Here is a 13,937-nt window from a genome sequence, read left to right on the forward strand (position 1 = left end):
AAGAGAGAGAGAGAATGCACAGAATATATATAATAATAATAAAACTTTATTTATAGAGCACTTATCAAAGCAAAGTACAAAGTGCTTCAGAACAAGAGAAATAAAACACCGCAGCGAATGACGAAATATAAAGCAATAAAATAAACAGTTCAGGTAAAATCAGGATCTGCTTTCAGATAAAAATGTGTTTTGAGACGAGACTTAAACGAAGACTCTGACTCAGACAGCCTGATGTCTTCGGGCAAGTTGTTCCAGATCCTCGGGGCCCTGATGGCCAAAGCTCTGTCCCCCTTAGTTTCCATCCTGGACTCAGGATCAGACAGGAGACCCCTGCCCGAAGATCTCAGACTACGTGAAGGTTCATAAGGGATTACAAGGTCTAAAATTCAGTCTGGAGCCATGAAGAGCCTTAAAAGTAATCAACAAGATCTTAAAATCAATCCTGAAACCAACAGGGAGCCGATGTAAAGAGGCTGAACCAGGTGTGGTCGCACCTCTGGGTCCTGGTTTACAGCCGAGCAGCTGAGTTTTGTACAGTCTGCAGTCGTATTTACGACCTGTTGAAACTTGTATTGAAATGCATCGCGTCCTCAGGTGTGTTCGGTACCTGAGCTCCTGCAGCTCGTCCTCCAGCTGCTTCCTGCGTCTCTGCAGACTGTCCTGCTCCTCCTGCAGCTTCCTGCTCTCTCTCTGCTGCTCCTCCTGCTGCCTGTCTCTCCTCCTCACCTCCTCCACTGCCTGCCGCAGCTGCTCCTGCGCCTCCTTCAGCTCCCCGCACACTGAGGCATGCTGGGAGGACAGCTGAGGGCCACACACATACACATCATACATGATACATCACGCACGTATGTATCACTGTCACATGACCGTCACCTCCTCCTCTTTACCTCCTTCAGCTGACCTCCATCCCTCTCTCTCTCCTCCATCAGGGAGACCAACTGTCTCTCCTTCTCCTCCATTATTCTCTCCATCTCTCTCTCTCTTTCTCTCAGCTGACGGACGAGGTCAGCCTCCGCCTCTCTCTGTGCTCTAAACAACAGAACAGAAGGGTTTATTTTCAAGATTTAAGGTTTACGATCAGGATTAAAGGTTTACGTTCAGGATTAAAGGTTTACATTCAAGATTTAAGGTTTGCGTTCAGGATTAAAGGTTTACGTTCAGGATTAAAAGGTTTATGTTCAGGATTAAAGTTTTACGTCCAGGATTAAAAGGTTTATGTTCAGGATTAAAGTTTTACGTCCAGGATTAAATGTTTATATTCCGGATTAAGGGTTTACATTCTAAATTTAAGGGTTTAGATTCAGGATTTAAACATTTATATTACAGATTAAAGGGTTTGTGTTCAGGATTAAAGGGTTTCCTTTTAGTATTAATGGGTTTACGTTCAGGATTAAAGGTTTACGTTCAGGATTAAAGATTTACGTTCAGGATTAAAGATTTACGTTCAGGATTAAAGGTTTACGTTCAGGATTTAAGGTTTACGTTCAGGATTAAAGGAATTATTTTCAAGATGTAAGGTTTACATTCAGTATTAAAGGGTTTACGTTCAGTATTAAAGTTTTACGTTCAGGATTAAAGATTTACGTTCAGGATTAAAGATTTACGTTCAGGATTAAAGATTTACGTTCAGGATTAAAGGTTTACGTTCAGGATTAAAGGTTTACGTTCAGGATTAAAGGTTTGCGTTCAAGATTTAAGGTTTATGTTCAGGATTAAAGTTTTACGTCCAGGATTAAATGTTTATATTCCGGATTAAGGGTTTACATTCTAAATTAAAGGGTTTAGATTCAGGATTTAAACATTTATATTACAGATTAAAGGGTTTGTGTTCAGGATTAAAGGGTTTCCTTTTAGTATTAAAGGGTTTACGTTCAGGATTAAAGGTTTACGTTCAGGATTAAAGATTTACGTTCAGGATTAAAGATTTACGTTCAGGATTAAAGGTTTACGTTCAGGATTAAAGGTTTACGTTCAGGATTAAAGGTTTGCGTTCAAGATTTAAGGTTTACGTTCAGGATTAAAGGTTTACGTTCAGGATTTAAGGTTTATGTTCAGGATTAAAGGAATTATTTTCAAGATGTAAGGTTTACATTCAGTATTAAAGGGTTTACGTTCAGTATTAAAGTTTTACGTTCAGGATTAAAGATTTACGTTCAGGATTAAAGGTTTACGTTCAGGATTAAAGGTTTGCGTTCAAGATTTAAGGTTTATGTTCAGGATTAAAGTTTTACGTCCAGGATTAAATGTTTATATTCCGGATTAAGGGTTTACATTCTAAATTAAAGGGTTTAGATTCAGGATTTAAACATTTATATTACAGATTAAAGGGTTTGTGTTCAGGATTAAAGGGTTTCCTTTTAGTATTAAAGGGTTTACGTTCAGGAGGATTAAAGGTTTACGTTCAGGATTAAAGGTTTACATTCGGGATTAAAGGGTTTCCGTTCAGGATTAAATGGTTTAAATTACGCATTAAAGGATAACATTAAGAATTAAAAGATTTATTTTCAAGTTTTAAGGTTTATATTCTGTATTAAAAGGTTCAGAATTAAAGGGTTTATATTCAGCAATAAAGGTTTGCATTCAGGATTAAGGATTCAGGTATAAACAATGTGTCGTGGAAACCAAACTCACCTGAGCTGGCTGCAGTCCAGGTTGAGGGTTTTGACCTCTCTCTGCAAAGAGCTGACCTCTGACCTCAGAGCCTGCAGCTGTGATTGGCTGTCTGACAGCTCACACTCGAGCTGGAAACACACACATATAAACAGACTGAGCCAGGCAGCATCGCTGACAGAGAGGTAAAGACAGAGAGGTAAAGCGAGCGGTGGTACCTGCAGCAGTTGTTTGTTCAGCTCTCTCTTGTCTGAGGCCAGAGCCGAGGTCAGGGCGGCCATCTTGTCCAGAGCGTCCCTTCCCTCCTCCACCTCCCGCTTCAACAGACACTCAGAGGACGAGAGACGCAACACACTCTCCCTGGACTGAAGGGGGGAGACAAAGAGGGGGAGAGAGAAAACCATTACATACAAACAAATACATACCAAGAGTTAAGACAAATATAAACTCACTGCTGAGTAGCTACATCAGAACGTATGTTACTACATGATCAATGCAAACTGAATACAAACTGATAACAGAAGCAACTTATCAGTTACTTTAAGAATATTTTAAAAACACTGACGTTGCAAACAATATTTTAAAGTTAAGCTCATTGTAAAATCACTACAGCTACCAGAAGTCCCTATGGGAATATTATAGGAATATTCTACAGGGAAAGAAATGATTAGTAAGTGAAGAATGCTTTTGTTTTTAATCTGAATTACAGACACATAGACTACTTTATTAATCCCAAAGGGAAACTGCAGTCACAAATAAATCACAAAACAAAACCACATAAGGGCACTCAAAGAGGTAAATAAGAAACAAGCAATAAAAACATAATTAAAGGACAAGTAATAATAATGCATTTACAAGCTCCCCGGCAGAATACAAAGTCTTTAAAACGAGCTCCACCTTCAGCAGCTGCAACATTAAAGTGATGAACACATTAATGCATCAATAATTCTAATCCAATAATATAATATACATTATTCTGCATCATAAGTACTTTTACTTTTCGTACTTATTCCTACGTATTTTGACGCTAATACTTTCGTACGTAAGTAAGATTAGAATGCAGGACTTCTTGGTACTGAAGCGTACCAGTGAATCTGTCGCATCGCGTGTTCACTGCTAACTTTAAAATGTTCTAAAAGTGTGGTGGGGTTATATATCAGCAGCAGCTGAGATGGTCGGTGGAGGACAATCAACAAAGGACTTTGTGTTGAATTAGAAAATGAACCTTCTGCAGGGCGTCTCTGGTGTCAGCAGCCTCTTCTTCTGCTCTCTGTCTGTCCAACTGCTGCCTCTCCAGCGCCCCCTACAGGAAGACAGAGGAGAGACAAAGAAATACAGACTAAAGGAAGAATCTTTCTGTCACTGAATGACACGAAACTACAGTTACTAACTACAGCTACGCTGAAGTAAAGCCTGGTTTCCCACCTTCAGAGTGTGGATCTCCATACGGTGGAGGGTTTCTCTCTCAGTCAGCTGGACGTTCTCCAACATTTCAGTCTCAACTCTGAAACAAAACCAGTTCAGCGTCTGATGATTAAACAGCAACACGACTCTCAGGAAACCTCCTTTACCCGTCGGTCCCAGCAGAACGCCGGCGTCCCGGCCCTCCCTAAGTGATAAACAAATCAACAGCCCCGGTGCTTCTAAGCCGAACGAGCGGCCATGTTGGCTTGTAACCTCTCTGCATGTTATTGTGGCGATCCAATCAACATGTGAACGCCAGTTTTGGTTGTGTCCCATTCTACCTGACGGGGGAACAGTCGCCTGTGTTATTTATCCGTTATTAAGCTTAAGTAGGAGTTGACCCTCGACCCCTTTGAACTCAGAAAGATGGTTGATTTTAAATATAAGTTCTTTTTTGTGATATTCACGACAATTACAGCGAAGCAGTCGTTGGAAATGAAATTCTTAGATCTCCCTCCAACTGAGCTCACACGAATATGAACAGGAAAAAAAGTCACGCAAGTAAAATCTAATGAGAATCTAAACTTAAAGTAGCGCCGCAGCTAAAACAGGATGTAATATATAATATAAATATAATATAAAACAGAATAGAATACGGTGGTGGACAGGTGCACGGTTTCTAACGGATGGGAATGAAACCTGAATAAAAGTTACTTTGTTGTCTTTAACTTTACCAAGTGAGAGCGTTTAAACGAGTTTCTCTGGAACGCACTGCTGAAGTCACAGCAGACCGCTGAATAACGACATATCAACAATACAAACTAAAAGCTGGTGGAAATAAAAGCATTAACTTCATCATTAGATCATTTCAGCTTGACGTAATGGAGTAAAAACCACATGGCTTCTGGTTTATGTTCAGGGTTAAAGGTTTACGTTGAAGATTATGTTCGATTTATGTTTTGAGTCTTTAAAACAGTTAAAGGGAAAATATTATAATTACATATGTTGTATACAGCGTTCTGTTTCCCTGATGAGGAAAAACCGTGCAATGTTTCCTATCACAGTATTAAAGCCTAAAAATTATATATTGGTGGCTAAATGAGCAACAATCACAGTTACAGTCACCATAATGGTATTTAATGTTGCTACACTCTGATTGGTGCAGAGAAATATGTGACATCATGTTTTTCCATCCAGTAAGAGGAGCTCAGAGAAAACAGAAACGTTTTAAAACTAAAGTTACCGCCGACCAGCTGGAGACGAAACGCTGCTTTAAGAAAACGTTTTACCGTCGCTGTGTTTCCGTCTCCAGCTGTCTGTTTCTGTCCTCCTGTCTGTCTCTCTCCCTCCTCAGCCTGTCGTTCTCTCTCTGCACCTCCTCCTCCCTCCTCTGCGCCTCCTCCAACTGCAGCTGCAGCGAGGACGCCGCCTCACGCTCCCTGACACACACACACACACACACACACACACACACACACACACACCGAAGCTTCCTGGTTATAAACAGAAACAGGAAAGTAATAATATAAAATCAATGATCCGGTCCGTCTCTAACTTTGATCCTAACCTGCTCAGTGTGTCCAGAGTGTGCGTGAGCTCCAGCTGTGTGTGTTGCGTGTGTGCGTGCAGCCGCTGGTTGTCGTCCTCCAGCTGTTTCAGTCGGAGCTGCGCGGCCGATTTCTCCTCGCCGAGCCGCCGCAGAGATAGCTCCGCCCCCTGACACACACACACACACACACACACACAGATCGGGTTTATTAGCGCCCCCCCTGACCTCTGACCTGCAGCGGGAGCCGCTCCGCCCGGGCACTGACCTGCAGCTCCTCGTGTCTCCACTGCAGGGCGCTCTCAGCGTGAGACAGGACAGACAGCAGGGAGGACAGATCCAGACTGAGGACGCTGTCTGAGGAGACGCACAGAGACCGACTGCTGCCGCTGCCGCTCAGGACTCTGGACTGAAGACAAAGCACACACTGACCTCTGACCTCAGAGATCTGCCTCCATCTTTAACGCTCCGCACTCACCAGCTTGATCACGGCCTGACTGACAGACTGCAGCCTCCTCTCTGCTGCCCTATGTCTCTCGACCTCTCGCTCTCTCTCCTCCCTCTCACCGGCCTCCACCTGCAGCGGGCGAGAGAGCGCCGCAATCCTGGGGGGGCGGGGACAGAAAGACAGACAGGTGTTGTGACCAGTAGAAGATGGTGTTTTCAGTCTGTGGTGGTTGGGTGTCTAACGCCGCCTGAAGCCCCAGTCTGGGGGATCTGGGGGTCTGCGTCAATCCAACAACCACGTCTGTCACTTCTCAGGTGAAAGACTCAACAGCAGCGTCTGTTTGCAGACACCACGAGCCGGTTCCTGGAGCTGCTCCACAGGTCTGCAGGTGCGTTACAGGTCTGTAACACCTCTACGGCCAAAACTGCTCTGGACGGACAAACAGCACCACAGGTAAGACGACAAATATGTAGTTTGGATTTTGGGGTGAACTGTCCCTTTAAAAGGTGTAGTTCCAGGTGTTTCCAGGTGTTGGGGAGTTCTACTACATTTGTAAATAAAGTATTAAACAGCCTTGAGAGTCTGCAGAGGGAGCTGCGTGTCGGGTTTCGACGTGTGGAATAAAAAGACGAGACATCTGGTTGAGTCGCAGCAGCGACGTGATGACTGTGAAGCTCCTGCTGGCTCAGAGGAAAATGGCCGCTCTGATTAAGACCGCGTTCAGACAGAGAACAGCACCGAGTCTAAGGAGCGCGAGCTGGTTTGGGTGTGCTGCTGCCGGTAGCGGCAACAAGATGCATTAAAGTCCAGACTGAAGGTTTGCTGCACTTTGTACTCCTCGGAGGCAGGACCTTCTCACACCTGTGGAAGTTCTTCCGGCAGCGTCAGTTTCCTCCTCCTCCTCCTCCTCCTCCTCCTCCTCCGCAGCATCTTGATGTTTGCGAGGTGAACAGTAAATTAGCAGAAAGCTGCAAGTCTTCCACCTGGTTTGTTCACTTTCAGGTATTTGATTGGCCGGCTCAGTGCGTTGCCAGATGACGCTGAACTGTTAAAGGTTAACCAGGATCAACTTCTCTGCACGCAGCCTCAGCAACACAGCGCTGTCATGGCGACGCAGCCCGCGTTCATCATTTTGTGTCATCACTGATGGCTGTAGAGTCACGTGACTGTAAAACGCAGCGCTTTGCATCATGGGACATATCATGTGTGAATTTGTGAGGCTCCATAGAGAATAAATTCACACTCAGAATCCAGACGGTCAAATAAAATGGGGGCAGATTAATGTGACAGAAGTGACTATTTAGGCTTGTGAGCTAACTGTAACATGCTGGGCCACATAGTTCGCCAAACTAGCTAGCTACCTCAGCTAACTACTAGTTGGCATGCTAGCTAGCTCAGTTGCTAACACAAGCGTGAAGCTAACGCTAACGAAAAGCATGAAGAAGACCAAAGAAGAAGAAGAAGAGTGATTTACCGTTCATTCAGCTGTAAAACTTGTGTCTCATGAAGAAGCTTCAACTCTGAAATCTCTCGCTCCTTCTCCTCCCACCTCTGCTGCTCCTCCTCCTCCTCAGTCTCCTCCTCTTTGTTCTCCAGCTCTCCCAAAGTGAAAGTGCCCAGGGTGGAGGAGGAGATGAGGGGAGGAACAACTGGTGAGGAGTCTGGAGGGGGGGTGACCAGGGTGGAGGACAGAGGAGGAGAGGAGGAAGGGGGAGGCAGAGAGGAGAAGGTTTTGATGGGAGGAGCGCTGAGCCTCAGGGAGGAGGACACGGAGTCACAGCTGGAGAGGAGAGAGGAGGACAGACGAGAAAACTCCGCCCTCAACTGCCACAGATCCCTACAGACAGAGACAGGTGAGTCAGTTTACAACAGGTGGGTCAGCTTACAACAGGTGAGTCAGCTTACAACAGGTGAGTCAGTTTACAACAGGTGAGTCAGCTTACAACAGGTGAGTCAGTTTACAACAGGTGAGTCAGCTTACAACAGGTGAGTCAGCTTACAACAGGTGAGTCAGTTTACAACAGGTGAGTCAGTTTACAACAGGTGGGTCAGTTTACAACAGGTGGGTCAGCTTACAACAGGTGGGTCAGCTTACAACAGGTGGGTCAGCTTACAACAGGTGAGTCAGTTTACAACAGGTGAGTCAGCTTACAACAGGTGGGTCAGTTTACAACAGGTGAGTCAGTTTACAACAGGTGAGTCAGCTTACAACAGGTGAGTCAGTTTACAACAGGTGAGCAGTTTACAACAGGTGGGTCAGTTTACAACAGGTGAGTCAGTTTACAACAGGTGGGTCAGCTTACAACAGGTGGGTCAGCTTACAACAGGTGAGTCAGTTTACAACAGGTGAGTCAGCTTACAACAGGTGGGTCAGTTTACAACAGGTGAGTCAGTTTACAACAGGTGAGTCAGCTTACAACAGGTGAGTCAGTTTACAACAGGTGGGTCAGTTTACAACAGGTGAGTCAGTTTACAACAGGTGGGTCAGTTTACAACAGGTGAGTCAGTTTACAACAGGTGAGTCAGTTTACAACAGGTGAGTCAGTTTACAACAGGTGGGTCAGTTTACAACAGGTGAGTCAGTTTACAACAGGTGAGTCAGTTTACAACAGGTGAGTCAGCTTACAACAGGTGGGTCAGCTTACAACAGGTGAGTCAGCTTACAACAGGTGGGTCAGCTTACAACAGGTGAGTCAGCTTACAACAGGTGAGTCAGCTTACAACAGGTGAGTCAGTTTACAACAGGTGAGTCAGCTTACAACAGGTGGGTCAGCTTACAACAGGTGAGTCAGTTTACAACAGGTGAGTCAGTTTACAACAGGTGAGTCAGCTTACAACAGGTGAGTCAGCTTACAACAGGTGAGTCAGCTTACAACAGGTGAGTCAGTTTACAACAGGTGAGTCAGTTTACAACAGGTGAGTCAGCTTACAACAGGTGAGTCAGCTTACAACAGGTGAGTCAGCTTACAACAGGTGAGTCAGCTTACAACAGGTGAGTCAGTTTACAACAGGTGAGTCAGTTTACAACAGGTGGGTCAGCTTACAACAGGTGAGTCAGCTTACAACAGGTGAGTCAGTTTACAACAGGTGAGTCAGCTTACAACAGGTGAGTCAGCTTACAACAGGTGAGTCAGTTTACAACAGGTGAGTCAGTTTACAACAGGTAACAGGTTAGAAATGTTGACCTCTTTATCAGGTTGTAAATATATTTTCTTAAATTAAAGTGAAGCGACCCTTTAAACTCTTTACACACACACACACACACACACACAGAGACCGACGTACCTGTCGGCGGCGGTTTTGACGGTGTGACAGTGTCGCCTCAGAGCGACCACAGACCTCCAAACTGACAGCAGCCGGGTCTGCTGCTGACCCACATGACCTGACCGACACTGGACACACACACACACACACACACACACACACACACACACATTTCAGTCTAAAGGCAGTTTGGTCAGAAAACCCCCCTCATCATCATCATCATCATCATCATCATACAACCCCAGAGGAGTAAAACTAAACTGCAGACCTCCCTCTCTCTCTGCCAATCATCCTCTTTCTGCTCCGCCTCCTCCACAGCTCTTGTCCAATCAGATGTCAGCTTCTGGAGGTCCTCCCTCAGGGCCTGGTTGGTCTGCTCTAATTGGCTGAGCTGCTCCCGGAGGAGAGCGTTTGTATCAGCCAGACTGACTGACCTGAGGAGAGACACACACACACACACACACACACACAGGTGAGAGACACACACACACACACACACACACACACACAGGTGAGACACACACACACACACACACACACACACACACACACACAGGTGAGACACACACACACACACACACACACACACACAGGGCTGATACACACCTCTGTTGTTCCTCCTCCAGCCTGATGAGGGCGCTCTCCAGAGAGTCACTGTGTTCATCTCTGATCGTCCGCTACGAAACAAACACACACACATCAAAACAACTACAGCACACCAACATCTGGACTACTGCAGTGACGCTACATACACACACTGTTGCAGCAGTGTTGCAGCAGTGTTACAGCTGTGCTGCAGCAGTGTTGCAGCAGTGTTGCAGCAGTGTTGCAGTAGTGTTGCAGCTGTGTTGCAGCAGTGTTGCAGCAGTGTTGCAGCAGTGTTGCAGCAGTGTTGCAGCAGTGTTGCAGCAGTGTTGCAGTAGTGTTGCAGCTGTGTTGCAGCAGTGTTGCAGCAGTGTTGCAGCTGTGCTGCAGCAGTGTTGCAGCAGTATTGCAGCAGTGTTGCAGCAGTGTTGCAGCAGTGTTGCAGCAGTGTTGCAGCAGTGTTGCAGCAGTGTTGCAGCAGTGTTGCAGCAGTGTTGCAGCAGTGTTGCAGCAGTGTTGCAGCAGTGTTGCAGCAGTGTTGCAGCAGTGTTGCAGCAGTGTTGCAGCAGTGTTGTAGCAGTGTTGCAGCAGTGTTGCAGCAGTGTTGCAGCAGTGTTGCAGTGTTGCAGCAGTGTTGCAGCAGTGTTGCAGCAGTGTTGCAGCAGTGTTGCAGCAGTGTTGCAGCAGTGTTGCAGCAGTGTTGCAGCAGTGTTGCAGCAGTGTTGCAGCAGTGTTGCAGCAGTGTTGCAGCAGTGTTGCAGCAGTGTTGCAGCAGTTGCAGTGTTGCGTGTTGCAGTGTTGCAGCTGTGTTGCGCAGCAGTGTTGCAGCAGTGTTGCAGCAGTGTTGCAGCAGTGTTGCAGCAGTGTTGCAGCAGTGTTGCAGCAGTGTTGCAGCAGTGTTGCAGCAGTGTTGCAGCAGTGTTGCAGCAGTGTTGCAGCAGTGTTGCAGTAGTGTTGCAGCAGTGTTGCAGCAGTGTTGCAGCAGTGTTGCAGCAGTGTTGCAGCAGTGTTGCAGTAGTGTTGCAGCAGTGTTGCAGCAGTGTTGCAGTAGTGTTGCAGCAGTGTTGCAGCAGTGTTGCAGCAGTGTTGCAGCAGTGTTGCAGCAGTGTTGCAGCAGTGTTGCAGCAGTGTTGCAGCAGTGTTGCAGCAGTGTTGCAGCAGTGTTGCAGCAGTGTTGCAGCAGTGTTGCAGCAGTGTTGCAGCAGTGTTTGCAGCAGTGTTGCAGCAGTGTTGCAGCAGTGTTGCAGCAGTGTTGCAGCAGTGTTGCAGCAGTGTTGCAGCAGTGTTGCAGCAGTGTTGCAGCAGTGTTGCAGCAGTGTTGCAGCAGTGTTGCAGCAGTGTTGCAGCAGTGTTGCAGCAGTGTTGCAGCAGTGTTGCAGCAGTGTTGCAGCAGTGTTGCAGCAGTGTTGCAGCAGTGTTGCAGCAGTGTTGCAGCAGTGTTGCAGCAGTGTTGCAGCAGTGTTGCAGCAGTGTTGCAGCAGTGTTGCAGCAGTGTTGCAGCAGTGTTGCGGCAGTGTTGCAGCAGTGTTGCAGCAGTGTTGCAGCAGTGTTGCGGCAGTGTTGCAGCAGTGTTGCAGCAGTGTTGCAGCAGTGTTGCAGCAGTGTTGCAGCAGTGTTGCAGCAGTGTTGCAGCAGTGTTGCAGCAGTGTTGCAGCAGTGTTGCAGCAGTGTTGCAGCAGTGTTGCAGCAGTGTTGCAGCAGTGTTGCAGCAGTGTTGCAGCAGTGTTGCAGCAGTGTTGCAGCAGTGTTGCAGCAGTGTTGCAGCAGTGTTGCAGCAGTGTTGCAGTGTTGCAGCAGTGTTGCAGCAGTGTTGCAGCAGTGTTGCAGCAGTGTTGCAGCAGTGTTGCAGCAGTGTTGCGGCAGTGTTGCAGCAGTGTTGCAGCAGTGTTGCAGCAGTGTTGCAGCAGTGTTGCAGCAGTGTTGCAGCAGTGTTGCAGCAGTGTTGCAGCAGTGTTGCAGCAGTGTTGCAGCAGTGTTGCAGCAGTGTTGCGCAGCAGTGTTGCAGCAGTGTTGCAGCAGTGTTGCAGCAGTGTTGCAGCAGTGTTGCAGCAGTGTTGCAGCAGTGTTGCAGCAGTGTTGCAGCGTTGTAGTGTTGCAGCAGTGTTGCAGCAGTGTTGCAGCAGTGTGTTGCAGCAGTGTTGCAGCAGTGTTGCAGCAGTGTTGCAGCAGTGTTGCAGCAGTGTTGCAGTGTTGCAGTGTTGCAGCAGTGTTGCAGCAGTGTTGCAGCAGTGTTGCAGCAGTGTTGCAGCAGTGTTGCAGCAGTGTTGCAGCAGTGTTGCAGCCAGTGTTGCAGCAGTGTTGCAGCAGTGTTGCAGCAGTGTTGCAGCAGTGTTGCAGCAGTGTTGCAGCAGTGTTGCAGCAGTGTGTTGCAGCAGTGTTGCAGCAGTGTTGCAGCAGTGTTGCGGCAGTGTTGCAGCAGTGTTGCAGCAGTGTTGCAGCAGTGTTGCAGCAGTGTTGCAGCAGTGTTGCAGCAGTGTTGCGCAGTGTTGCAGCAGTGTTGCAGCAGTGTTGCAGCAGTGTTGCAGCAGCAGTGTTGCAGCAGTGTTGCAGTGTGTTGCAGCAGTGTTGCAGCAGTGTTGCAGCAGTGTTGCAGCAGTGTTGCAGCTGTGTTGCAGCAGTGTTGCAGCAGTGTTGCAGCAGTGTTGCAGCAGTGTTGCAGCAGTGTTGCAGCAGTGCAGCAGTGTTGCAGCAGTGTTGCAGCAGTGTTGCAGCAGTGTTGCAGCAGTGTTGCAGCAGTGTTGCAGCAGTGTTGCAGCAGTGTTGCAGCAGTGTTGCAGCAGTGTTGCAGCAGTGTTGCAGCAGTGTTGCAGCAGTGTTGCAGCAGTGTTGCAGCAGTGTTGCGGCAGTGTTGCAGCAGTGTTTGCAGCAGTGTTGCAGCAGTGTTGCAGCAGTGTTGCAGCAGTGTTGCAGCAGTGTTGCAGCAGTGTTGCAGCAGTGTTGCAGCAGTGTTGCAGCAGTGTTGCAGCAGTGTTGCAGCAGTGTTGCAGCAGTGTTGCAGCAGTGTTGCAGCAGTGTTGCAGCAGTGTTGCAGCAGTGTTGCAGCAGTGTTGCAGCAGTATTGCAGCAGTATTGCAGCAGTGTTGCAGCAGTGTTGCAGCAGTGTTGCAGCAGTGTTGCAGCAGTGTTGCAGCAGTGTTGCAGCAGTGTTGCAGCAGTGTTGCAGCAGTGTTGCAGCAGTGTTGCGGCAGTGTTGCAGCAGTGTTGCAGCAGTGTTGCAGCAGTGTTGCAGCAGTGTTGCGGCAGTGTTGCAGCAGTGTTGCAGCAGTGTTGCAGCAGTGTTGCAGCAGTGTTGCAGCAGTGTTGCAGCAGTGTTGCAGCAGTGTTGCGGCAGTGTTGCGGCAGTGTTGCGGCAGTGTTGCAGCAGTGTTGCAGCAGTGTTGCAGCAGTGTTGCAGCAGTGTTGCAGCTGTGCTGCAGCAGTGTTGCAGCAGTATAGCAGCAGTGTTGCAGCAGTGTTGCAGCAGTGTTGCAGCAGTGTTGCAGCAGTGTTGCAGCAGTGTTGCAGCAGTATTGCAGCAGTGTTGCAGCAGTGTAGCAGCAGTGTTGCAGCAGTGTTGCAGCAGTGTTGCAGCAGTGTTGCAGCAGTATAGCAGCAGTGTTGCAGCAGTGTTGCAGCAGTGTTGCAGCAGTGTTGCAGCAGTGTTGCAGCAGTGTTGCAGCAGTGTTGCAGCAGTGTTGCAGCAGTGTTGCAGCAGTGTTGCAGCAGTGTTGCAGCAGTGTAGCAGCAGTGTTGCAGCAGTGTTGCAGCAGTGTTGCAGCAGTGTTGCAGCAGTGTTGCAGCAGTGTTGCAGCAGTGTTGCAGCAGTTATGTTGCAGCAGTGTTGCAGCAGTGTTGCAGCAGTGTTGCAGCAGTGTTGCAGCAGTGTTGCAGCAGTGTTGCAGCAGTGTTGCAGCAGTGTTGCAGCAGTATTGCAGCAGTGTTGCAGCTGTGTTGCAGCAGTGTTGCAGCAGTGTTGCAGCAGTGTTGCAGCAGTATAGCAGCAGTATAGCAGCAGTGTTGCAGCAGTGTTGCAGCAGTATTGTAGCAGTGTTGCAGCTGTGTTGCAGCAGTGTTGCAGCAGTGTTGCAGCAGTGTTGCAGC

The 13,937-nt window shown here is 47.7% G+C and overlaps 1 protein-coding gene across 9 annotated transcripts in view; it reads right to left on the bottom strand.

Moving 5' to 3' along the window:
• Positions 1 to 13,937, bottom strand: part of si:dkey-230p4.1 (trichohyalin) — a 32,989-nt gene that overhangs the window by 15,111 nt on the left and 3,941 nt on the right. For all 9 annotated transcript variants that reach the window (XM_044216164.1, XM_044216162.1, XM_044216160.1 and 6 more), the window contains 14 exons: positions 9,879 to 9,949; positions 9,541 to 9,706; positions 9,294 to 9,400; positions 7,483 to 7,845; positions 6,039 to 6,165; positions 5,829 to 5,969; positions 5,582 to 5,730; positions 5,304 to 5,453; positions 4,036 to 4,114; positions 3,836 to 3,913; positions 2,829 to 2,975; positions 2,632 to 2,741; positions 888 to 1,029; positions 608 to 801 (listed from right to left, as the gene is read on the bottom strand). In XM_044216164.1, coding sequence (XP_044072099.1) covers positions 608 to 801; positions 888 to 1,029; positions 2,632 to 2,741; positions 2,829 to 2,975; positions 3,836 to 3,913; positions 4,036 to 4,114; positions 5,304 to 5,453; positions 5,582 to 5,730; positions 5,829 to 5,969; positions 6,039 to 6,165; positions 7,483 to 7,845; positions 9,294 to 9,400; positions 9,541 to 9,706; positions 9,879 to 9,949 — 2,024 coding nt within the window. The remainder of the gene's footprint in view (positions 1 to 607; positions 802 to 887; positions 1,030 to 2,631; positions 2,742 to 2,828; positions 2,976 to 3,835; positions 3,914 to 4,035; positions 4,115 to 5,303; positions 5,454 to 5,581; positions 5,731 to 5,828; positions 5,970 to 6,038; positions 6,166 to 7,482; positions 7,846 to 9,293; positions 9,401 to 9,540; positions 9,707 to 9,878; positions 9,950 to 13,937) is intronic.

Source organism: Siniperca chuatsi, linkage group LG12 (assembly GCF_020085105.1).
Source record: "Siniperca chuatsi isolate FFG_IHB_CAS linkage group LG12, ASM2008510v1, whole genome shotgun sequence".
Classification (NCBI taxonomy): domain Eukaryota; kingdom Metazoa; phylum Chordata; class Actinopteri; order Centrarchiformes; family Sinipercidae; genus Siniperca; species Siniperca chuatsi.